Source organism: Sander lucioperca, chromosome 3 (genome assembly GCF_008315115.2).
Source record: "Sander lucioperca isolate FBNREF2018 chromosome 3, SLUC_FBN_1.2, whole genome shotgun sequence".
NCBI classification, from domain to species: Eukaryota; Metazoa; Chordata; class Actinopteri; order Perciformes; family Percidae; genus Sander; species Sander lucioperca.
This window is the reverse complement of record NC_050175.1, coordinates 12588738-12613948: the sequence shown is the minus strand read 5'-3', so window position 1 is coordinate 12613948 and position 25211 is coordinate 12588738. Positions and strand designations below refer to the sequence as shown.

Sequence of the window (25211 nt, the reverse complement as noted above, 5' to 3'; positions counted from 1 at the left end):
ATTTTATTATAAAAATGTCCACTATTGCAAACAGACAAATGCTGCTGCAAACTGTTTCACTGTCAGAGCCACATAGACAAAGTCCTTGACTTGAGGTGGCTGTGAATGTTCATTGTTTCATTTCATCAACCCCCTGCCTTTGCTCTGCCAGATGTTTTGTGGCCAAAATGTGCTGTGTAAAAATGTTTTTGCTGTCACAATGCAACCGTTCTGAAAGGGATTTTAGGGTAAGGGATTAGGAATTTCACTTTTAAAATTGCCTTCAACAGAACTGACTGCTGGACTCTGAGCAGTTTGAATTACATGTAGCAGTATCACCTCAGAGGGTGTGATAGCTTCTAAGTATCGTAGTGATGTGTCTAGCTGAAAAGTATCCACAATCACAGAAAATAATGCAGTGCAAAAAGTACAATTTATGCATGGATAATATGATAGAAGCAAATAAAACAAGTAAGAAAATCAACCATTGTTGTTGTTGTAGTAGTAGCAAAGCATCCATAAAACATGGATTTGATGGTATTGGCCTAGTCTATTATGTAATTTGGAACTAATCATAGGGAAAATAGAGACATTGTTCAGTTGGTAGTTAGTTAAAATATTTGCTAGCATAGCCTAAGCAGTCTTTTTGTCAGTGCTCAGCAGGTCATCTGAATACACAACCATGTAAAATGTATCTATAGGCAAGCATACAATTCAACAAATATGGAGAATTAAGTTTTCAACAATGAATTAAAATGAAATTAATATTACTTGGCTTTAATTTGGAGCTTTTTTTCATTTATTTTTTATTTTACACTTTTTCTATAATGAATGCCCAACCAGAGGGTTCTTCCAGGAAATTCTTAGAAAATTATTAGGGAATTATTTTACACACCCATAAAATAAAGTGTTACCATTGGAAATCAATGCTACTTTTTGGTTTCTTGGTTGGCTAAAAAATGTCCTCTAAATCTGGTACTAACTTGAGGCAAAGACTTTCTTCAAATGCCAATAATCATATATGATTTGCGCTTCATTAAATTGACAGTGGGCATTCATAAAATGCTGCTATAAACTTCTTTATTGAAAAAAAGGCCAAAGGTGTGATTGCTGGAAGCAGGAAAATATGGATAGGAAATATGGACTAGCAAGCTTCGGACAGATACACATCAAGCAAATGCATCTGGAATGAACAACAGAGTGAAAAAAATAATATTACAGGACTGTGCTACAAAGTGGATCAATAGAGGACAACAAGTGCTGGAGTACTGGCTTGATAATCGCTCCAGCTTTCTGTCCTTGACTCAAACAATGGTCCCTCTCTTATTTGTCAAAGGACTTCACCATGGTAACTAGTGCTGGCAAAGATACGGGAAGGGGCTAGATTTCCTTTGCTAAATAAGTATGTGTTTGAATAAAAAAGAGACCACTGAAACATATCACACATTAACTCATAAACCCAATTTTATTTATTTTTGAACCTTGATGCCTCTATGTCCCCATACAATACATTCAGTATATACATTTGGCCATGAGGGACTGTACAGAGATATGTTATAGTACTGCATACATACGTGGCACGAAAATGTACACAAAGGAAACTCATACATGCCACTTTACCTCAGTAAAGTGATCGACACGGGGCAAGTCAATGGCTGATGGTTGCTTACACACACACACACACACACACACACACACACACACACACACTTTAAGACACTTCTAAGGGAGGAGAAGGGCTCTTTCAGGTTCTCATAATAGAAATATACGAATGTGAGTGTGTGTCTGCTGATTGCAGCAAATCCCTCCCCGTCAGAACAACTTCCCCTCTGTCTCCCCCTTATTCTCATTTTCCCTTTTTTTTCCAAAGCTAAGGCCTCTCTCTAGGCAGTGTGGCCGTCTTATGCAGGCTCTTTCCTATAGTGGAGTAATACTCATCAGCAGCAGTAACTAAATAAAGAGCCTCACTGTCAACATTTCATCACTTAGACAGGGAACATTTAGAACATAAAGGATACATCACACATATAGTTTATTTCATTTGCATTTCTTCTTAGGATATATTCTCTCAAGGAAATACATAGGTCCAAATCGACAACATGCTATTTCTTAATAAAGCTGCAGAGGTTGTCTTATCACATGAACAGACACCCTCATATGGCATACTTAATCTGATGACAGCAACATCTGTCTGATAACTTACTGCACCAACAAAATAAACATCTGTATACATCCCACTTTCTGCAATCTATTCTCTTCAACTAATCAGGTAATTTTGCTGATTACATCTCTTCCTGGTGGACATTTTGTACCATCATATTGGTCATAAACATTTGGTGGAGGCACACACTCCAATCATTTTTCCTTCAATGACTGCAGTTCAGAGTTGCATAGCACAGAGCGGAGTTATAGCCAAAGCCAAAATGTATTTGACTTTGTATATAAAGTGGTCATGCTCACTTAAGTCAGTTTCTAATTCCTTAATGTCAGTCATTTTCAGCTTGGACCAAAGCCCCCCCCCAAATTTTTTTTTCCATTTTTACTTGGATTTGCTAATTAAACCACAGAATTTTGCAACTCATAAGACTGACAAAGGTTTCCTCTGAAGAGGCAGTTTGTCACAAGTCATTAGACTCAGCTTCTTGTAACTGGTCAGAGATATTCAATGCTGCTGTGGGCTGAAATATTATTGGTTCTGTTACAATAAACTACAGAGGGCAGAACACAAGACAGACACTGAAATTTCTAGGAGTTGCTGAAATAAAATGTGGTTAATGAGAAAATACAAGAAGAAATTTAAATGAATGAGTCATGGGGCTGAATTCTAGTTTCTTGAGTTCAGGGGAGAAAAAAAAAGGTACTGACAACCAAAGAGGTTCAAGCAAGGGCTGCCAGTTTGTACCAGCAGGGTAAAAAACACACCGGAACTCAGAGTCTGTGCACAAATTCTCGTGTGCATACATATTAATACCGTACACATGTTGGACACATGCATGCTCACTCACATTCACACATGTATAAACATCTGGTAGTAAAGGGTAGATGATAGAGAGATTTTAATGCGAAGTGGAAGCATGACAGAATGAAGGTAGGTGTTTTTTTCTGGTTCGGCCAGGCTGCGCTGTGATTGGTCCGGGGGAGAATATGTGATCGTCTCTCACGCGCGGCTTGACAACCCTGTTGGTCAGGAGACGCCGTGACTCATGTCTCAGAGTCAGGCCACCGAGGCAAACGTGCATTTAGCAGAACTTGAAACAACAAAAATGCAAAGCACCACAGTAAAAGAGGCTGGAGTAGTCCCAAAAAACACTATCACATCGGCACAGAACAATGAGGGCGAGGGGGTCGACGGGCCATCACAAAGGAGTAACATATCAGTAATAATTACCCCAGAATAAATTACAGTCACAGAACAATCGTTAAAAGCAGAACTGGAAATCAGCTGATCTTGCGGACTGATTTGACCCATGCATTATAAGGCATTAACCAAACATTTGTTACTGACATCACACAGTATCATATTAGTGACTATACATACAATTGCTGATCTGGAAAATCTGCTTGTGTTTTCATAAAAAAAAAATCTTGGATTAACTTTATTCAAAAAATCATATTACTAAAACCGATGATGCAATTTTAAGGGAGTTGGGAATGTCGAAGGGAGAGCAGATCGATGTCTGCAATCCCATTGTACCTATTGATCTGCAGATGGGCGAATGAAATTGATTTTCTGAGGTAGACAATGCAGACATATTTCATTCTCCCGATGCAAAGCCATTCTAAGGAGGGGTAGCGGGGCTAATTTGGTCCATTTGGACAGTCTCTGGTCTCTAGCCTCAGCCAATTGTACTGTGTCAGATGGGTTGACCCATCCATCATGATCTCCTGCCTGTCTCACCACTATGGTACTTACACTGTCATTGGTGTGATACACCCACTCAGTGATGGATAGCAGACAGCATGCACTATGACAAGATAGAGAGATCAGTCTGCACTGCTCACAGGCCTGCTATTTCCATGCAGCTGGGGACACACCATTCATACAAGGCCAGTTTATTCAATATCCTGACCACTGTATGGGGCCCATGTGGACAATTTACCTCAACATGCCTCATAAATGTCTCTTCCCTTACACGGCTCTTACAATCTTCAAGTCCCCTTACGAACAATTACAGTATCAACAGAGCCTAACCAAATGAGCAAAGTCAAACAAACTTGTCCATACCCAATTTTTCATGATGTGCACTCTTTTTGGAAAAAGGTACAACATATTATAATAAAAGGTACACCCCAGTGACAAATGTTACATTGTTGTACCTTTCTTTTTCTTTAGAGTGTTAAGTGCTAAGGGAAATCAGCTCAAGAATCAATGAAATGATGTTCAACAGATCAGTCAGTCTGTGATGTAATGAAGTTGGTGTTTGTCATAAATACAATAAAATAAAATAATAAAGACTTCTGCAACATTGAGTCTGTATGTGTAAGATAGTATGCAGTAGGCCTTCAAAAACAGGTCTGGAATCTGTTGGCCAGTGAGGTGAGTCAGGATCAGCAGTTTTGGGATGCCACTGTTCATCTTCCCATGAGCCTAATGGGCTCTGTCCAGAGGGACAGGAAGCTTGGAGCCACAGGGTGGCCCAGTGGGTACTGCAGGGGCCGACGCCTGCAGGGGACCCAGAGCACTATAGTGTCCTGATGGCTACAGGGTAGAGCAGGGACATGTGTTCGGCACCCTTGATGGGCAGCTTGCGGCTGGAGTAGAAATGGATGATCTCAGGCACGCTGTCAAAAGGGCAGCTGTTCTGGCCCAGGATGTACTTGTTCTCCTTCGTCCGCGACAGCTTCATGTGCATGAAGCCCTGGCTGCTTCTGGGGACAGAAGAATACAAGAGAGAGGGGCCGAAAACATTTAGTTAGTTCCATAAAAACAAGACCAGGAGTCTGCGTTTGACATCATATATTCTGAAGTGTCAATTTCCATCTTCAATAGCATGGAAATAAATTGTTTGTGTAAAACAAGGTGAAACAAGAGGCAATAGCGACACTAACGGTTGTGACCTAATGCTAATGTCAGTATCATGGATATATTAAAGCTATAGTGCATAGTTTCTGTCGCCCCATGAGGAATTCAAAGTAATGACAACAAAACTGTTGGCGCGTCCACATGATACAAGCCTTCCGTGATCGGGCACAGCCCCCACCCCTTCTTCCAGTTGCTAGTAGCCAAGGAGGACACGGAGGATTAAAAAAAAAACATGATGGACTCTTCAGAAGAGGTAATTATCTTCACTCGAGTTTCTGCGTGGGAAAGTCGCCGGACGACACAATCTTCTGAACATAGCCATACTGAGAAACACAGAGAGAGTTGTGTGGAGCTGATAGTCTTAATTAGCTTTGTAGCAACTCATTTGGCAATGGCTTGAATGTAACAGACGTTCATTAATATCAAAAAGTTACGCAGTAACACCGAAATTCCACCAACTGCGGAAAGGCTGTGGATCGGCTCCGCTGCGTGTCGGCTCCGTGCTCCTCCGTCCTTCAATACCCACCGGGTCCAGATTTGTTGCGTAACGGCTGCAGCCATGACTGACAGCTGTAGTCACGAGGACCCACAAGATCTTGCGAATTCATGTAGAATAGAACCACAAAACCAACAACTCTGGATGTTTCCATCCAGAGGAGTAGAGGGGAAACAACTCTGTGCTGTGTTTTCAAGGTGTAGTGCAGGGAAATATGATCCGCCGTGAGCACGGTGTATTTTATTTTGAAAATTAACCGGATGTTTTATTTTGTTTCTGTGCACGACTTCCTGTCCTGCACAATCTAAAACTGCGCTGAATTTCTGCGGAGCTCTCCGGTATCCGACAAAAATAGAAGCTCTGCGTATCTGCTCCGGAGGGCTGCGATCGCTGCGAGAGCTGGGACGGAGTCAGGACACAGCCGTTCCGCAGTCAGTGAAAATACACACATCGACTTTAATGGAAACCTATTGATCCGCAGATATTACGCAGTTGGTAGAAATTACCCGTAAAGCTTTAAGAGAGCTGGATACGGCACTGCCACTAAGCCTAACTGCCAATTTGCCCTAGTGGCCATGAAAAAAGTCCTCTGTGACCCACATACACCTTAATAAAAGACACTTCTGTTTTGAACTTTTGACAAGACACCTTGAATGGCAAGGAAGATCAAGTATTAGTCTTTGCATTAGTAACTTTTAAAACATGGAGGTTTTAAATTTGTAAAACTTTCCCCTTTCATGTGTGTGATTTCATACCAATGTAAAGTCTAAATGCCAAGCAGGGCCGCACAGGTGGGGGCCAGTGGAAGAAACACTAATGCGCATGTGCAGTGGGCCACACAAAACGTGGAAGCAAACCCAGAAAACTTGCTGTTTTTTTGTCAATGTCACCATCTTATTTCCTATAGCGCTAAACACAAAGTAGAGCTGAGGCTGATGGAAATGTCATTAGTTTTTCAGGTTTTCATAAACTAAAGTATTGGGGAAATTTGTATTTTTGACCTGATGGTGGCACTAGAGGAAAGGACCCATCATATGGGAACCATGAATGTCTCAACCAACTTTTGTGCCAATCCATCATGTCGATGTTGAGATATTTCACTGGATAAGTAAAAACGCTAAAATGACAAGTACTGTAGGAGTATCACAAAAGTCAATGGGATTCATCCTGGAGGAACCATGGACATGTGTACCAAATTTCATCGCAATCCATCTAATAGTTGTTGAGATATTTCAGTCTTGACTAAAGGGGTGGACCAACCGACCGTAACTGCTGTGCCTGGAGCCATGTCGATTGCATGGCTAAAAACCAATTTAAAGAGAAAAGTATGTCAGAAGCCTGAATATATGGGGAACTCAAGAGATCGCCCCTCCTTGACAGCTCCTTTCTCATTTACTCCTGTGCAGTAGTTGCTCCCTACAGTACGTGACAATGTTCTGAAAGCTGGATTACCCTTTGATAACTTTGACGCTGTCTGGGGAGGAGACTAAAAGGCAGGTTGCTTAAGGTGCTGGGTTTTACATGCAGAGCATAAGGATGAGGCTAATGAACCCCCAGGATAAATCACTTAAGCTACAGCAATAAAAGCACAGCAAATTAAAAGCTCCCTGTGTGTTTCTTGGGGCTTTCGATCAATACATTTTACAGCTTGCCAGTAATCTTCCGCTTTAAAATAGAAAATTACTTTTTTGGAGTTAAGTGATGCAAACAATAACCTTTAGTAAGGGACTGATACAAAACTAATGACCCCTATATCCTGCTGTAAATATACTGTTTTGATAAATCTGTCTTTACAAAAATGCATTAGCATAATATTTTTTTCAATCAGCAGCTAATGCTTCTTGCAATTTATGACTGCTGTAGGCTCAAATACGATGCACTCATATTGCTGCAAGTGGGCATTATGACCTGTCATCAACATAATGTGCAACAGTTCATTCCAGCTCACTAAACTCCCACTTACTCTACTTTATATCTCTTACTTCCCTAATCTGAAATGTAACCCGTGTTGCTGAAATGCAAATAATGAAAAACATGGCAAAAAGAAGGATAATAACAGAAGTTTTCCATTACACTGGAGGAAAAAGAGGAGAAACCCCCCAAGGATTACCATTTCTCACTAACCCTGGCTGTGACAAGCAGTCAAACACATCAGGTAAGCTTGAGAGCTCTGGCCCAATTGACTCATGGGGCCAGTAAGTGTTATCTGCAATATGCATTCTGTTTGTTCACAGATGGTGTAGAATAGGACTCTCATGAGGACTGTACACAAGCAGGATAAATCTGTGCAAGGTGTTAAGTAGAAGAGATATTATTTATTCTCATTATCAACAAAACTATGATGTGGCAACACCATTTTGACAGACAGACATAAGCATGCATCTCTGTTTTGATAAGATACAGTGAAAACAGGCTGGTCAAGAGTGTTGATGACTCTGAACCATGCTCCTCTTTTTCATGTAAATTTGTTTTTGTTACTGACTATTATATGGGTTTGTGAAAAGTCAATGCCCACTGTAAATGTATGCCCATTATGTGTGATGAACAGAAGCAAGAAGTGGGCTTTAGGCACCTTATATGTAAGGCAAGTCCATTCTTTACTTATCTCGTAATTGCATATGTAAAGCCTGTGGATGTGTTCTCTCCCTGATGCGCAGAGAGAAACCGGCACAGAGATATCACTGAAGTGGAAAACAGCTTAGAATGTACAGGGTTCAATAAAGGGACATCCATCAAGAATAACAATAAACGGATATAGTGATTCCTTCCTGTGAGGTTATGTTTTATGTCAACAGATGAGACCAATCCTTTTCTTTATATATGTGTGATTATTATTGTTATTACAGAAAATGAAAATCCTACGCAGCGTATATGGCAGATGATGGAGAATATTTCAAACGGAAATGTTAACATACTTTTTTATAGGTGAGCTGAGGTAGAAAGCTGCAGGCTTGCTGGGCTATAACTGAAGTAAACACAATTATCAGACCATCACCTCATTGCCTCTGGCCTCTGTATTTATCCATGTCATTAACAAGTTCATCATGATTTGAGGAGAGCTGGACAAATTTCTCTGGCCACAGGTCTACAGTCCTATCATTCTGCAAGTGGTGCCAGGAGAGATCATTTTAAAATAAATCTTCCCTGCAAAGTGCATTTGATGAGTCTTCATGTGGAGCATTGGGAGACTGGCGTTAGGTTACACAGAGCCACACTTAAAAGGCAAACACATCAATAGAATCATTTTTAGATTCCCAACTGATTTTCCAGTCAGTGTTCATGGCTGCTTATCACTTTACAGTCCTGCAGAGACAGAAACCAGGACAACAGAGCAATATGGCAGGGCTGTTGATAAAATGAATATGGGGCTTTTTTTGAGAAGACGGGCCTTTGTGGTGTTTCATATGCATGCGTTTGAAGTCTTCTATTGTCTAATCTGGATGAATCTCACTAGGGAGGTCTGCTGTCCTTGTTTATTGAGGTTTATGACTTTGATTTGAACCCTGTAGTCCTCAGAGCAGGAACAGCCTGACAGCAATCACAGCTTATCTCCACCTTCAGCATATTGGATTGCTCCATGAATGATGCTGTCAGTGTTATGAATCTGTGGCACCAGAAAAGGAAAATCCATCCGCCAAAAGCTAATAATCCTTGGTAGAAGTGATGACCTTTTTAAGCATTACTGGTCATCAGATATCCTGTTTGCCTATTATTTCATATGAGCACAAATTGAATGAGTCTACCTGGGATGAGCCAAACCATTCAGTAATACACAATTGATGGAAAAAAAAGGATGTAGTTAGTGGTGTGAAGCAGGCCAAGAAGTTTAAGAAACAAAATCTGCCATCTATATCCAATGTGGTTAATGGACCATAGAACACTGAAAAACTTGGCTTTGATTGGTTAAAATAAGCAGCAAAGTCAGATTAATATTGCTTTTGTGTTCTAGACAGGTTGTTTGTCTCGTCTGCACCACATAAAGGATATCTGATTCTTTTTCTGTCTAAACAAAATAAATAAAAAAAGACACCATAAAACCATGACATGTCTTTGGAAGAGGAGTTAAATTGCAGATGCAAAAACATTTTGGTTGCTTTTTCAATCGGCTATTTAGTTTCCCCTTGTCTGTGTTGTGGCATCAAACAGGTTCTGTTAGATAAGATTTTCTCCTTTCACTAACAATGTCTCTTCTCAGCCAGTGGAAACACGCTGTGCAGAGCTCTCTCTCGAGGTGAGAAACAGGATGATACTGTGCTCTGACAGACTTGTGAAGGGTTTAATGTGTTTCAAACACCTTGAAGGGTTTCTCGTCACATAGAGAAAAAAGAGGGAAAATGAAGGGTGGAGGGGTAGGGGGAGAGGGGCAGGTGAACAGAAGAAAGGTTAGGAGGGCAAAACAGACTGAAAATGCTTTCCGTCAGGCCACAGGACTCTTGAGGCTGGAGGTCTTAGCGACGTCTGTCTTTATCAATAATGCATTACACATACGTGCCACCTCATGCCCTTATACATTTTTCAGCAACCTCAGACATGGAGGATCCTCACCTTGGGTTTCTACTCATTTTCAGTGGCAGCAGGGGAGACAGGCTCGTGTGAGCAGGCTAAACTCAAAGAAACCTCTACCTGCAGTGTGGTGGCACCTGTCATTCCCACCAATCAGCCTGCTGGCTGTTTTCTAGGCTAAATCCGATTGATGCCAAAGGCAAAACATATAACATTCTGTGACAGCCAGGAGCTGACTTACACAAGCAAAAAACTGCAAGAAACATTCTCTATGTGAATGTTTTTACCCTCTTTCTCCTTCTGCAGGTGCTTTCCTGCCAGCTATTTAGCTAGCAAATGCTACAGTTGGCTACGTTATTACAACAATACATCTTACCACTCCAAGAAATCTTTCTAATCTTTTCACTTATGACACAGACCAAGAACAGACTGAGGTCCAACATGACAGTCACCTCTGTGATGTACATTGAATCTCCACTACAAGACCTGGCAGCAATTATTCAGTCCACATCCCAGCATCACTGTTCCCATTAGAAATGATACTTACTGGTGAGTGCAATTTAATGATAGTGATATAATCATCTTGCTACAGATTCAAATGTACAACACAAAGTGCTTAAAACTCATTACGATCTCTTAAACTAAAAAGCTCATGGCCCAGGACTATATGCATTTTTCCCCATGTGGCCACTGGCATGAATGGTTTGAGGGTCAGCTGTGGGATATGAATTAGTGTAACTACTGTACATGAATGTTAGTGAGGCCATTACTGAACCAGAAGTTTAAAACGTTGTTTCACCACACACTAAATCAAATAAAACTTTTATTTTAGATACAATATCTTATTACTGCCTGTTTGACTTTAATATGTGAACAAAATATTCAGCCATACAGGTTTCAGCACTTTGCCAGTGCCTTCTGGTCTTCCTCGCCAAAAACTTTCATTCAATATAAAGCCCCCAGCATTAAGTAAGCACATTTTCACCATAATAGAGATATGGATGGATTAATTCTCTCTAGCCTTAAACAAAATATATATAATTATAGGTTCATGCTCCAAAATTGAACTGGTTTATTAGAAGTGTATTAATCAAATTCACTCCCTGAATTATCACTCCTTATATCATCATCCGCCAATAGCAAAAAAAAATGTGTTCTATCTACATTGGAGATATTGATCTCTGTGGTGAATATAAGGTTTGTGTGTGTGTGTGTGTGTGTGTGTGTGTGTGTGTGTGTGTGTGTGTGTGTGTGATTCTGAACCATATATTCTGGTCTTTGTTTGCACTATACAACTATTGATTATGTATCCTCTGCTGGCTGCCTTGGATGTCCCTTTTGGCCATAGCTTTTTTGAGTACTAAATAATGTATTCCTACTCATGCTATCTAAAGTGATATTATTACATGTACGTCCCTTTTATCTGAAAGGAAAATTTAATTGGCCTGAAAATCTTTCTCAGTAACTTTATATTCCGGTAAATTAAAAGACTAAGGCTTCTAAAAATAAAATAAAAAATACAGTGTATAGAACTCTACCAGTCATAAATGCATTTGGTCTTTTTAAATTGTCTGTCAGAATGTCAGTGTAGCAGGTCTGTAGCTCTGCAGTTAGTAAGTTAAGTATTTTTTTTTTAATGAGTAAGGCAGAAAAAGACACGCAGTCACACAAGCATAAGCAGATGATCAGTAACTGAGACAGGACATTAGACAGATAGTCACCTATACTAGCATGAAGATAATTATAGCAGGGAAATGCATTATGTTTCCCTGCCAAGACATATAAGCCTCCAGCAAGATGACCAATAACAAAGGCTAATCAATGTTTCTTAGCATATTATAGTTTTATCTAACCTGAGGTCGCCTTGGAGCTATGGCGATTTCTCTAAATGTCATATGGTTGAGCCTACCTTGAAATGTAAAATGGACTGTATATAGGGTAAATGTGAATAGATCATTTGTCAGCAAAGTTATTAGGTTTTTAAAGCTGATGGCTCAAGCTAAATTACCAAAGTTGACTTTGGCAAGTTTTCAGAGGGCTACACATTTCTGGTTATGATTCTGACACCTGGTACTTGCACCTGGCAGTGAAAATCATAAAAAAAAAAACATAGAAGGAGCACATTACCGTCAAAAGAATGTGATGTGACTTCACCGCAGGCCTTCAAGCGGAAGTAACCTCTACCAAATGTCAGACTAGCCTAAACCAATCAGATTGGCTCGTTTGAACCCTGTGTTGGATGCGGCAGGGATCAGGGGGCACTGATGAAGGGCAACATTAACTGTGTTGTGGGCACATCAGCAAATGAAGGAGCCGACCTGTCAGAAGGGTTACAGGGGGGAAGTGGAGGACAAGGGGCGGGCAGGATGCAGGTGGGAGATAGAGGTCTGAAAGGTGAAAATTATTATCATATTGAAAAGGCAGAGTCAGCAGACTATTGGGGCACAGGTATACAAGGACCTTTGTAAGCAAGATGTTAGATTGGTCCACAATGTGTACTCCACCAGTAAGCATGTGTAGCTGCTACACTTCTGTGGCTCCACGAGTCTCTGGTGTGTGTTTTGACACAGACAGTCGGAATGTGTGTATCTGATAACACTGTTTGTGGCTTGTTATTTAGGAAAAGAAAGCGTTGTCCTTACTTAAGGGAGAGGGAGTAGTCGTTCTTGCAGGTCTCGCTGTTTCTCACCAGGTAGCTGGCCTCCTTACACAGCCGGAGCAGAGACTCTGCATCTGTTCGGCTGATTGCGCCATGGTACCAGCTACAGTGAACAATAGGAAAATAGTGATGAGAGAGAAGAGGAACAAAGGAAGGGTTATAATGAGCAGAAAACTGAACAAATGAAATGAAACAGCTAAAAGTGGTGTATTTGAAATAAATTGCAGTCATAACAGAGCAACACCGAGATCTGACTCACAACTGGCTTTCCAGGGGCATGGTGGGGTCAATTCGCTCCCCGAGAGAGGAGCTGCAGTGGTCTAGTGAAGTCATTTTGGTGTTGACCAGACAGCCACTGGAGTGTCGCTGCAGCGGGCGGGTTTTCCCCTCCTTGGTAGGCGACATTCGAGACTTCTCCACGTTATCAAACTGGACTGTAATAAAGGAAAATGCAACAGCTGAAACATTTTATTCGGGAAGACTACAATGGGTATTTTTAAAAACAGTGAGACCCTTAACAGCTATGATAATGATACAGCACAGTCCTGTCTGTATACTTCAGTTAGACTTCAGGTTAAGGTCACTTGGAAAAGCTTGTGTGCTTAACAGGAAGAAGACATTTTGAAATATATCTACTAAACTAGAACAGAGCAATGAGGTGTGTGTGTGTGGGAACAGAAATACACACACACACACACACACACACACACACACACACACAGTGTCACGTTGTGTAACTCATCCAACTGAAGGACATGTACATACAGTGGAGGAGGCATAGATCAATCCTTCCACACTGTGCACACATCCCAGTAACACAAAGTACACACACGTGCCTACATCCTCCAAACAACTCAAACAACCACAAATCTGTAAATACACCCACATATGTTACAGTATGTGTGAACATGTATATTCTTTAACTACACACAAACATATGTGCAGAGTCATGCAAACAAGCCCAATTGGAAAAGTCATATGCAAAAATACGCACCCCCTGCACACAAACCCACTCACAGGTACTGCAAGTTAAACATTAAACTGGCTTTTCAAAACTCTCACGGTCAACATGGACATGATAAGCTGTCTTGGCAACTTCACAGGGAAGTGTTTGATGGTATGTGGGGGCTGGAGGTGACCTGTGCTCATGACGTGACTAGTGGAGGTCACTGAGCAGCTTCACAGCCAATCAGCACACAGGAAAATATTTACCTTTATCCACAAAAGCTAACATGAGAACAGAAGAGAACTAATTTCCACAAGGCCGAATGAAAGTGAATTCTCACTTCTGTCACAGAGTTATGGAGGCCAAAATAGTGAAACATTGGACGGTGGAGGTTGGAGTCACACTGTGGTTATCTCTGTTTGTGCGTACATGTGTGTTTTAGCCATTTTCCCTCTGTCATCCATCGCTATAATTGATGTCATAGCACCCTTGGCTCTGGAGAGACCCATTTAGAGCCACTGATACGCCTCTCAAGCAATAACAGCAACAAGTATATGACAAGCTTTAGCTGGAGATGGCTGCTTAGCGGGCTTAGGATCAACACATCAAAGCTGAGACTTTCAAGGAAGGAGTTAATGTAGTATGAAGCTCACAGCCAGCGCCTCTGATCGTTGCGTCTGTCTTTGCAGCTCTCGGTAATGGCCATTCTCGCGTCTAGTGTTTAATTACCTGGGCTGAACATGGCAGGTACTTTACAGACAGACAGGCACTGTGATCTTGACAACATGTCGATGGAGATTGGTCTGTCTAGACTCTGTATTCCAGTCAGAGGATTCCATTACACTTACAGTTTGTGAGCTCGCCAAGTGTTCCTGTTCCAGACTGAGCGGGAGGGCTGACAGTATCAATCAATCAATTTAGGCGAAACGAGACAACATCATGTCAACAAATTTCATTAAGCTTGTGGTCACCTCAAAGTGGGGCTAAACAGGAAAATATAGGATCTTCTGTAGATACTATAAATGTAACAATACATTTGTTGACACATCGTAAACCTAACCAAACCTTTTGACACATCGTTGACATGTTGTGTCTACTATGAAAGTAAACAACAAAGTAAATAACAGTAACTTTCTAGTGCTAACAGCCATCGAGAGAGATTCCTATAATTAAAAGTTGTCTAGAGGTATTTTGAATGGACCAAAAATATTTCTACTGAGACAGTAAACCTGTAATAGTGCTGCATCCTGAGATCTTGTGATGACACTATTTAAATAAAAAAAAAGAAATACTTTACTGGAAATTCCATTACATTTCCAAGAGAAATGTTGTACTTTTTACCCCACAAAACGTAACAGCTGTGTTACCAGTTACTTTACTGATAAAGATTTCACATAAAAACATATGACCAGCTTACAAAATACAATACATTGTTATAGATTAACCCAGTGGTTCTAAGTTTGTTTGGCTTGTGGCCGCTTACTAAAAAAACTTGTTTTTTGGTTACAAATTTGTGTAGAAGAGCTTTCCTACCCCCATTAATCATCTCTCATTAAACAACCTTATTGTACATTAAGTAGTTAAAACTAGCTCCATGTCACATGCTACAACAGTAAAATGCTGCTTACACATTGATGGATCAGTATTAATAATGTCATATATGGCAATATATAAGCCAAATGGCCGTTGTTTTTTTTTCCACCACTGACTGTAATGGAATATGATCCAACAGGTAAGGGTATTGAGACAGAGTGCTGCTGTTTCAGCTCTGACCACCAGGGGTTCCCCCTCATCTCCACTCAGCTGCATGTTGAACTTGCTGGCCTTGAGCTCACTGATGCATTTCCCTAAACATAAACTCATGGAAATGATTATTCCAAATGACTCCGCCTACCGTTGTTATCTTGGCCTCTGCACTTTTGTTCGTTATAGGGCTATGGCCGAGTCTTAAAATGACAGCAACAGTGTAATGCTGCATGACGGCTGGGTAAACTGTGGCTCTAACCTCAGACCTGTGGAAGACTATGAGCTGTAGCTGAACTTCCACAGGGTATGATGCTTGGACCGTTGGCAGTCAAATTATGTTCCTGTGTTGCATGTAAGTCCACATGACAGACATCATTAGTTTTCTACTTTTTCAGTCCATTCGAACCACATGCTGACTGGGAATACAGTGCGAGTAGGATGAACATACAGTATATGTGTAAGGGTGAGAAATAGCGTTTCCATGGAAACTGACCAAGGGAATGAGGGAGATGCATGTTTGCCCGGGCTCATCCCTGTCAACGCTGACAGATGACAAGATGAAGACGCGGCCAATTGCTCTCTCTCCCTCCTTCGCTTTCAATTTCTCTCTTCCTGTTTGCATATGTCCTCTTTTTCTCCCCCTCACCTTTTCTTTTGATCTTTCTATCTCAAACACTTCCGTCCTGTCTCTCTATGTCTCTGGGTCTTTTCCTCTGTGTTTTTGTTTGTCAAGGACAGAAAAAGATAGTGTGAAATGGACTGTGGAGGAATGTCTTCTCGTCTAATAGGAAAAAAGGAGAGAAAGAGCACTAGCAGCTTTGATCTGTTATCTCCACTGTTTCTGATGGTCCTAATGCAGGGCTATCAGTCACTGATTATGTCTGATCCTTCATCAAAATTGTTTAACTTTATCTCTGTACAGTATAGGTCCATATACAAGTTGGATGAAATATGCACTTTGAACATAACATGTTTTTTTTCAGTCCACCAGTGATCTACACATTGAGGCTGCTAAAGTTATCTGCTAGTGTTGCATACGGATGAATGTTGCTGTCTTGGTTTTCCCACACAGTCCATCTCTCAGTCTATCTACAGCCCACTCAGCCATCCGCCTGACCTTAGCTTTTCACATTTTCTCCATTCTCCTAGCACACCGACTAATTCCTATACTTCCCCAGATTCAACACAATCAGAGCTTTATTTGACCTTGATTAAACTCTTTTTTCACTCTACCTCCTAGCAAAAGTTGAGTGGCTATTCTCAGAGGAGCTCACCTCATCAACCTTCCCTGTCAGAGCGGAGTCTTTTCTACGGGTAGAGTGCATCGTTCTACAAAAAGAGTATTACCCTAAAGGGAGAGCCTCCAAACTAAACAAAAGCTATCATTTTATTTGTTCAAAGGTAAATGAAACCATGTCTGCTTTGATTGCGAGCCATCTCACTGACACTACAGCTTCAAACTGTTGTGGAATTATGTTTTAAGGCTGAATATCAATGGGAGAGAGCTAAACCCATTCCCCTTTCATTATCCAGTGCACACAGACGAGAGGGTGAACACACATACACACACACACACACACACACACACACACACACACACACACACACTCTCTTTCCCATACACGCACAAAGACACATAAGTAAATGTGCAGGGGCATCTGTGTGTGTTATCAGTATTGTTGCTTGTAAAGCACAGCAAATGGAATCTGTGTATCAGATTGAACTGTCAGTCAGATGGTGACTGATGGCTGAATGGCCTGCCCCCCTCAAACACATAGCTTCCTTTAGAGAGCTCTATAAAACCCAGAGGAGGGAGAGTGTGTGAGAGAGGGTACTGATTGGCGCAGACACAGATAAACACAGAGGTCAAAATGACATTTCCATGATTACACTGCAATGTAATTCAGAACAGCACAGCACAATACACTAGACAAAATAATGCCATGAGATCATGGAGAGAGAGACTTAATAGTGGCCATCAAATGCCACAAAACTAAACTTGTCAATGACCACAATATTCAAAACAAATAAAGTAAAAGAAACACCAAAGATGTAGTTACAAAAACGTCCATGAGGCTTCTGAACAACCTGACTACACCCACCTCTCCTCTGCACACATTCCTGAGCAAATTTCTCTAATTAAGCTGGCTAATTAATTCTCATTTACTAATGGAACTCCTATCAAAAAGGATGACTAGTCTGAGGGGTGAAGTGTGCCATCGACCGCTGTATTGTTAGGTGAAAATTAAGTCTTCTAGCCAGGACGTATGAAATGATTAACAGGTCTGCATCTCATTAAAATGCACTGCACACTTAAAATAGTGTTTAGCGTGGTATGACACCCCAGTAACTGGCAGCTTTAAAAATCACTCACTTTTATGTTGATATCAATTATGTGCATCATGAACTCAAATAATGATTTGTTGGACAGCTTTTAATAATGTATTTTTAGCACATTGCTGCTAAATCTAGAAGTTAATATCTGATGATTCCACCATCTAGAAATATGCTTTCTTCTTTTACATTTCAAGACAAAGGAGTGACCCTTCAAAGCTAGTTTAAATCTGGAAATCTTTAAATTACTTCTTTTTTTTTTTTTTTTTTAAGTCTTAAGATTAGATGAAGGAGAAGGTAAGATAAATGCTTTAGTGTGTATAATTAATGCATGTCAAAAAACAAAAGCGAAAAGCTCTTCATTATACTCAGAGAAAAGTGCCCTCAATTTATATGTAGATGTAATATCTGCCGTGTCAAGCCACACCGAAATTTTGATAATGAGGGCTGGACGGTTAAGGCAGATATCCTTGAACTGTAATGGATATTGTTTATTCTTGATCTATATTAGAGCAAGCCACAATAGCCTTTACATACATATACATACATAGACTCTTAGCTATTTACCCTGGGCGAGCCAATCTGGAGCATGTAAACAGTCCTGTGTATAATGGATGACTAATGTCTATTGTGTTACTGTGGGTCTGCCTGTACGCCGAGGTCAAGAGAGTGTATTGTAACTGTATTCACAGGGGTCCCGGAGGCCAACCCCCCTGTCTGCCACAGTGGCCTTTGACCCCAACGATGTAGAGTGGGGCCATACTGGCTCAGACAGAGAGAGGATCACTTTACAGCTGGATGCCAATCTTAAACCCACTGACATCACAGAGGGAACCAGAACCTTTCCCATGGATTTATGGATATAAATCAACTCCTTGCCCTGTCCTCGCCTATAGCACACAGTGGTGTCCTCTTACATGGTCTCACTCTAAGTCTTCCCACTCTGCCAGGGGAAATCCCATTCTTGGCATTAGTTCTGCTACATGTCCTTCTTCCCCTCGGGTAATTACAGCAGTCAGGAGTTTGAGTATGTAGAAGGGCTTCAAAAATCACCTAATGGCTTGATTGGTTGAAAATATGCGATTACTTGTCCATTGTGTTTTGATAAAATGGTAAATATGGCTAAACCTGAGGTGAAGACACTCAAGTCAAGAAGTGAAACTGCCTCAAATTAGTTTGATTTCTCAATTCATGTAGAACTGTGGAGAACAGCGGGCCAGAAGGACATCTGGGACGGTTATGAGTATGTTGACAAGAGGAAATGGGGGTCACAGCAAATGGCAATTATGCATGCAGAAAACAGTTTAGCACAATTAAAACTAATGAGCCTTCAGCCCTAAAACCTGCACAAGAATTAGTGATTTTCCGCCACATGTAATCCAGATGGAAAAGTGCAGTACAGTCATTCCTGAGCTACCACCTAAAGTCATATTACACAGTGCTTCTAAAAGATGTGAGCTCTCTCAGTAAGTCATCACTGACAGGTTAAGTAAAAGGGGACACTTTCACATAATCATAGACTGTGCCTCGGAACTGCTGCTGTTTTGTAAGGATGATCCAAAAAAACTGTTCTGTTTCCAGTTTATATAGGAAACCATATTAATATTAGTAAGTTGTTTTTTAAATTTCCCCTTAAAATGTCAGGGCACAACAATGTGAATGTAAAGGTACAGATATGCAACACATCAATCTTACATGCTACTGATTTAGGGAATGCATACATACTCAAACTGTTCCTTAATGAAATCATATATATTAATGAAATCATATATATATATATATATATATATATATAACCACATTATAGGGAGTGGATGGATGGAAGGATGATGGATTAATGGACTGACAGATGGAAAGGGGGGGTGGTGGGGGGAACTGATGGGAAAAACGCTGGACAATGTGAACACCAACACCCACCATGGTGGTGCTGGTCACAGCTTGTCTGTCCTGGTGAGGGCTGAGCTGTCTGCGAGGGAGACTCCAGCTCCTCCACCAGGGGAGGGCTGGTGTTGAGCTGCCCGACAGGAGGGGGCCAGGGTAGGTCCTTGATCACTTTAATCTCTACTGCAAGTGTCGCCCAAGGCACCAGAGGAGAGATGGAGGGAAGGAGAGGACAGCAACGAGAAGCATAAATGGACAACGACAAAGGGAGTGAGGAAAGAGAAGTAATGACAGGAAACAAGAAGGAAAACAGAGAAAAGGAAGAAGGGGTAAGTGAAAAATAGATAAGAGAAGAAGACAGTTTTGTGATCCAGGAATAAGCAGTAGCTAACAGGACTGAAAAAGAAGCAAAGTTAGTTCACCAGTAAGTAGGGTTGGGTTCTGATAGCGGGTGCCATATTGGATTTGGTTCCAGGTTGGTTAAAATATCTGGATTTCTAACTATGGGCTAATGGTCAAAGGTTACTTACAGATTTTAAATCTCAACTTCAATTAGGGATTTGGGAGGACTCAATAACTAAATTGCATAGCAAATTTGAATTCTATAAAATGCTATTAAACCCCAACCCTACCTGAAAAGTTGGGCCCTCTGGCCTCTCTTCCCCTCTTCATTGGCTCTCACTCAACAATCCTCACACTCCTGACTGAAAAACAGAGTGACTAATTTAAGTCTCAGCAGATATAGTGTCAATGCAAAGTTCTCAATCCTTACTTTTACAAGAAGTATGAAATGATGTATGACAGACGTTATTTAAGAGACAGGCCCAAATAATACAACCTTGAAAGTGTAGACTATAAAATATAAAGCTGCCTTGAGATCAGGTACAGATAGTCACTGATTCAGTACATCAGCATACACTCTGCTGTTACTCATAGTGCTGAGTTTGAAAAAAAGACTTTAGGCCTCTATATTAAGATAAACAACAAGGTAGACAATATCCTTCACTGGGATGTACAGTCAGAGCAATCCATCCTGGCAGTGGACACTCCCCAGGCTTTGCCCCTTAAATAATGTATGCCTTATGTCCAACCGGGGCATTACTAGGGTAAATTGAGGGCCCTTGCAAAAGCATATATGTCACTAAACAAGGGCCACTTCTTAAATTGCTGAGGATAATTAATAAATGGGAAGGAGAGAGGACTTATTTCATAATCTTTGAAAAAGCTAGCATTAGAAACCAAGGCTATTAAAGAAACATAGTCCAGCAATAGTCGAAAAGCTGGAAGTCAAAAGTGTTATGTGTAATTTGATAACTCTTTTTTACATAAATCTTCAGAACGGATCTTCCAGTGAGGAAACTGGCATTGCTATTAAGAACATTTTAATGTCACTGTCCATGGTGCTGGAGATGTTACTGCTTTATATGAAAGTAAGTACAAGGAAATAAAATTAGTGACTGTGATTTCAATAATCTGGGTTGCTACTTATAGTAGACAATGCCCTTAAACATGAATTAAGAAGCTTCAACAACAGTGGAAGTTCTTATAAGCTTCTTAAAGGTGCAGACAGAATAAATAATTGCTCCTCTAATTAGCCCAGGAATAAATGAAGCAAAAACCAACAGAAACAAAAGTACATACAAATACAAGAACAAAATAGAAAAAGATAGTAAAACTCACAATACAATTCCAATTAAAATGTCGAGGTGGGCTTCAGCCCGATCTAACTTTAAAAGAAGTGAAGGCCAAAAACTCACATTCTTTATTAAATGACATTGCCTGCTAATGATAAAGATTGAAATGAAAACATGGGATAACATTGGCAAACCTTCAGTGGTATAGCCTAAACTTAAAAGCTTAAAAGCTCTGATTTCATCAATGTGACAGCTATACTGCACATCAGTCACATCAGTCATGTAAGGGCGATGGCGGCCTTGTTTGACTTAGGAGTATGTGGGGTTAAATTGAAGAAAGAAGCAACAGATTGGCAGCAAAGTAAATCAGCCAGCAGATATTGAATACAAGGTCACTTTGGGACATCAATAAGTTGTCTCCACAACCTGGGTCTTATTTCTGTAGTTTTGGTCATCACTGCATTGGTTATAGTAACATTTACTCTACAATAATTACCTACAGTAGAAAATGTTAATAACTTTTAATTAAAGGCTCAAGATTTTCAAGTCAGTATTTACCGCTGAGTTTTACTTGAATGACAGCAATTATTTTTAAGTAACACCTCTTTAAAGAGAGTTGACTTAGTGCTATTTCAGCTAAGAGGAAAAGAATGCAGCTGTCTTCGAAATCATTAGTGTCACTGTGTTGTATTGGCCGGTATACAGCCTTGTTTTCAGTGGGAGGATGAGCATAATCTTATGGACTTGTTTGTCTTCTACCCTGCAAGGAATTGCAGCAGTGGTGGTACAGGACATGCTAATGAGAAGCAATATCTGCAGGCTAAATGAAGGAGGAAACTGGAGAGTATTCAATCCAACAAGCAATTAAATAGCTGGGCCCGTGGTGTCAGGGGGCTAATCTAGAGAAAGGTGGCTGGAAGGAGGAGCTGCTTGCTGTCTACCCTGATGGGAGAGATGGGGAGGGCTTGAGGGTGGGGAATGGAGACAGAAGGTCAGAAACTCTGGAAGATAATATAACTTCCACTACTTTGGGGTGAAGTAGGGGACTCTCTTCCTATGAGGTTAAAAGCCTAATACTCATTTCACATTGCAGATTAGCGTGTAATTGTTTGGGGAGCAGAAGGCTGCCTCCACACTGCAGCCTCACTGTGAGACGATTTGGGCGAGTGTGGCTCAGATTTGCTTGGATGCACAGCTGAATAATAGCATTTAGCACTGTTAAAATTAAGGCAGGCCGATTCAAGAGCCAGGTGTTTTTTATACTCTGGGTGACTGGAATCTCCCTCACGTTGTAACACATTTAAATGTACTGCTAGCCCCAAGGCCTTGAATAATCATTGACTCTATTTGCCATCACCACGCATGGATGAGTGAATCTTTACACCTGAGGACTAACGCCAGGGACACACAGTCCACAAAACGCTGCTTCGCTTTACCGCATTTCACGACGCTTCCACGGCCAGTGTGTTGCTGGCGTAAGATAACAACAGCAGTCCACTAGAGCTAATTTACACATCATCCCTAAAGGCTCACCAAATAAACCTGTTTACAGCTATATTAGCTGATTTAGATTTCGATTGATTATCAACTCTGTGGATGGTAGAGTGAACAGGATAAGTGTTAGAGACTGGAGGTGAATATCAGGTAGAACATGTACAGTAAGTTACGTTCAATATGATGTCTAAGTCATGTGGCTTTCCTTTGGTTATTATTTAAGTTGGTAAGTTTGTTTATTGTAAAGCACTTTAAGCAAAGCCTGTGAAGCAGAACACAGAAGGTCGCTGTCCAAATATTAAATACAATTAGGCTTTGATTATTGTAATCATTGGCAGCAGTGTTCAAGACACAGACATCACATAGAGCCAAATGTATGAGGACTAATTCTGAGGGAATATGTAAATACATCCAAAGATTACTAAATCTTTGTCATCTCATCTGACTGCATTTGGATCAATATGTCATCTCTCATTTGCATAATCCTTAATCCGTATACATTCACAACACCTACTGTTGACATAGGAATACAAGCTTTTATCAATTCAAAATCGACAAAGGACACGCCATTCAAGTTAACTGCACATAGTGGTCATGTTGGGACTTTGAATTGGGACATTTCAAAACAATGGGTGTCGTCCATCGCATGTCCTGCTTGCTTTGGAAATGTGTGATGTTGGCAGGATGTCACATGGACTGAACACCGCCAGGTTGAGCACCAGTCTGTAAGCTTAAGTGCTGTAAACGCTGCAGCTGATTAATTATTTGTTTCACAACCTGTATGTTGACTACAGTTCATCAAAATAACCAGAGCATACTTGAACAATGGACAAGGGTTCCTTTTTATCTGTGTTTACCTTCCCTTTGTTCTTCCAGGAGCAGACCGTATTTTTAAGGCCAGGTATTTGTTTACCCAGGCTTTTCATTAGCCCATGGCACTTCATCACTGTAAACAGTGCAGCACTAAAAATCACCAGCTATGCTTGTTTCCACCAACGCCATTTAATTTAGTTCTGCTTAATTTGGTTGGCTAATTGCATGCATATTCAAAACAAGCTGGAAGATTGCAATGTTTATGCTGCACATTATGAGCACAAGAGCTTGGAAAACAAAACCAGCCTCTTCTGAAGACGTGTTTGTTCCATCGGCACCCAAATCATTACAGATAACAACTGTGTAATGCTCCGGGGGAACTAAAATGCCACCTCGTAATTCTCTGCATACTGTATCAGTCACATTATACGGTCCGGCTCTCTTTCAAAGCAGAAATCTGTTTTGAAAGACTGCGTGTTTGCATTAAAAAATGAAAGTGGCGAGGCCTTTTCCCTGCTCTTCTATCAGGAGAGAGAAGGAAGAGATGCGTTAGTGACGGCCGGCCAGCAGGAGCTTCCAGGGAGGCTTGCTGGAGGAGCGCTGGGTTTACAGTGCTGTTGTGTGTGGCCAATGTGTGTGAGTGAAGATAAGACCTGTGGCAGCGCTCAGTGAAAAGGGGGAAGGACACATTTGAGGCTCATGGAAGAGGGCTGTCAGTAAGGTTATCAGCAGGGTGTTGCTGCAGAGGCCAGGGAGACAGAGCTGAGGAGTGACGGACAGCGTGGGGGAAACCGGATCAGCCAAGCAGAGAGAAACAGAACCATGGCACTCACAAAACAGCTGGCTTGAACCCAGGTGCAAATAACCAGCGCAGGACTGTAACTGAATCAATTATTTATTTTAGGACATTAGACTTAAGCCTCAGGTTTCTGGGTCGTTAAGCCCATGAAGATTCATTAAAAAACCATAAAGCTCCCCAAGACCTGAGGGAGCAAGCGACAGCGCTTTCTCTTATCTCCCGTGTTGAATGCATGGTACCCTGCTGGCCGGGAGTGCAAGTGAAAGGTGTTAGTAGCAGGTAACAGAGGGCAAGGAGATTAAGTGACAATGGCTCTTGATCCCACTCCTGCTGTGACGAGGCTCAGATTTCCGATGACGGCGTGTCCATGTCTGGGTGTGTGAGTGAGCGCGCCATATGACGGACATGCGAGCACACTTTCTCTTGCCCTCACATGCAGGCTTCTTCATATGGTCAAATTCTAATATGTCTTTCTCACTCTTCACCTCAAGGCTCATCCATCACCTACTCAGCAGCCAGGAGGGAGGTAGGAAAGAGGCTGTGGTGAGTGTGGGTTCAGTATAGAGATGTGGGTGAGGAGGGGCAGCAAGGATGAGTGATTAACCAAACCGCAAGTACACAGCCCCCCAACACTCTAACAAGGCAGGGAATTTACATTCCATTGCATACCTGTCAGGAGATAGCACAACAGTGAATAATAACACCAGACCAAGTGTTGTGAAGAGGCGAGCGAGCAAGCATGCAGGCAGCGATAGGGACAGCCGAGGAAAAAGGCCTGTAGCAGGGAGCATTAACTCTCCCTGCCCTATCATTAATGAAGACAAATAGTCTTTTATGTAGATAGCATTACCATGTTATACCATGGTGGCAGGCATAGGCAGCACTTGGTACTTATTTAATCCCT

The 25211-nt window shown here is 41.2% G+C and overlaps 1 protein-coding gene across 5 annotated transcripts in view; it reads right to left on the bottom strand.

Annotated features, from left to right (window-relative positions):
* Window positions 1-1418: 1418 nt before the first annotated feature.
* Window positions 1419-25211, bottom strand: part of zgc:158464 (uncharacterized protein LOC791139 homolog) — a 102628-nt gene continuing 78835 nt past the window's right edge. For 2 of the 5 annotated variants that reach the window (XM_035999308.1, XM_035999309.1), the window contains 4 exons: window positions 19604-19750; window positions 12920-13094; window positions 12644-12763; window positions 1419-4848 (listed from right to left, as the gene is read on the bottom strand). In XM_035999308.1, coding sequence (XP_035855201.1) covers window positions 4662-4848; window positions 12644-12763; window positions 12920-13094; window positions 19604-19750 — 629 coding nt within the window. In that variant the 3' untranslated portion in view covers window positions 1419-4661. The remainder of the gene's footprint in view (window positions 4849-12643; window positions 12764-12919; window positions 13095-19603; window positions 19751-25211) is intronic. The other 3 variants (XM_035999311.1, XM_035999312.1, XM_035999310.1) reach the window with 2 other exon arrangements.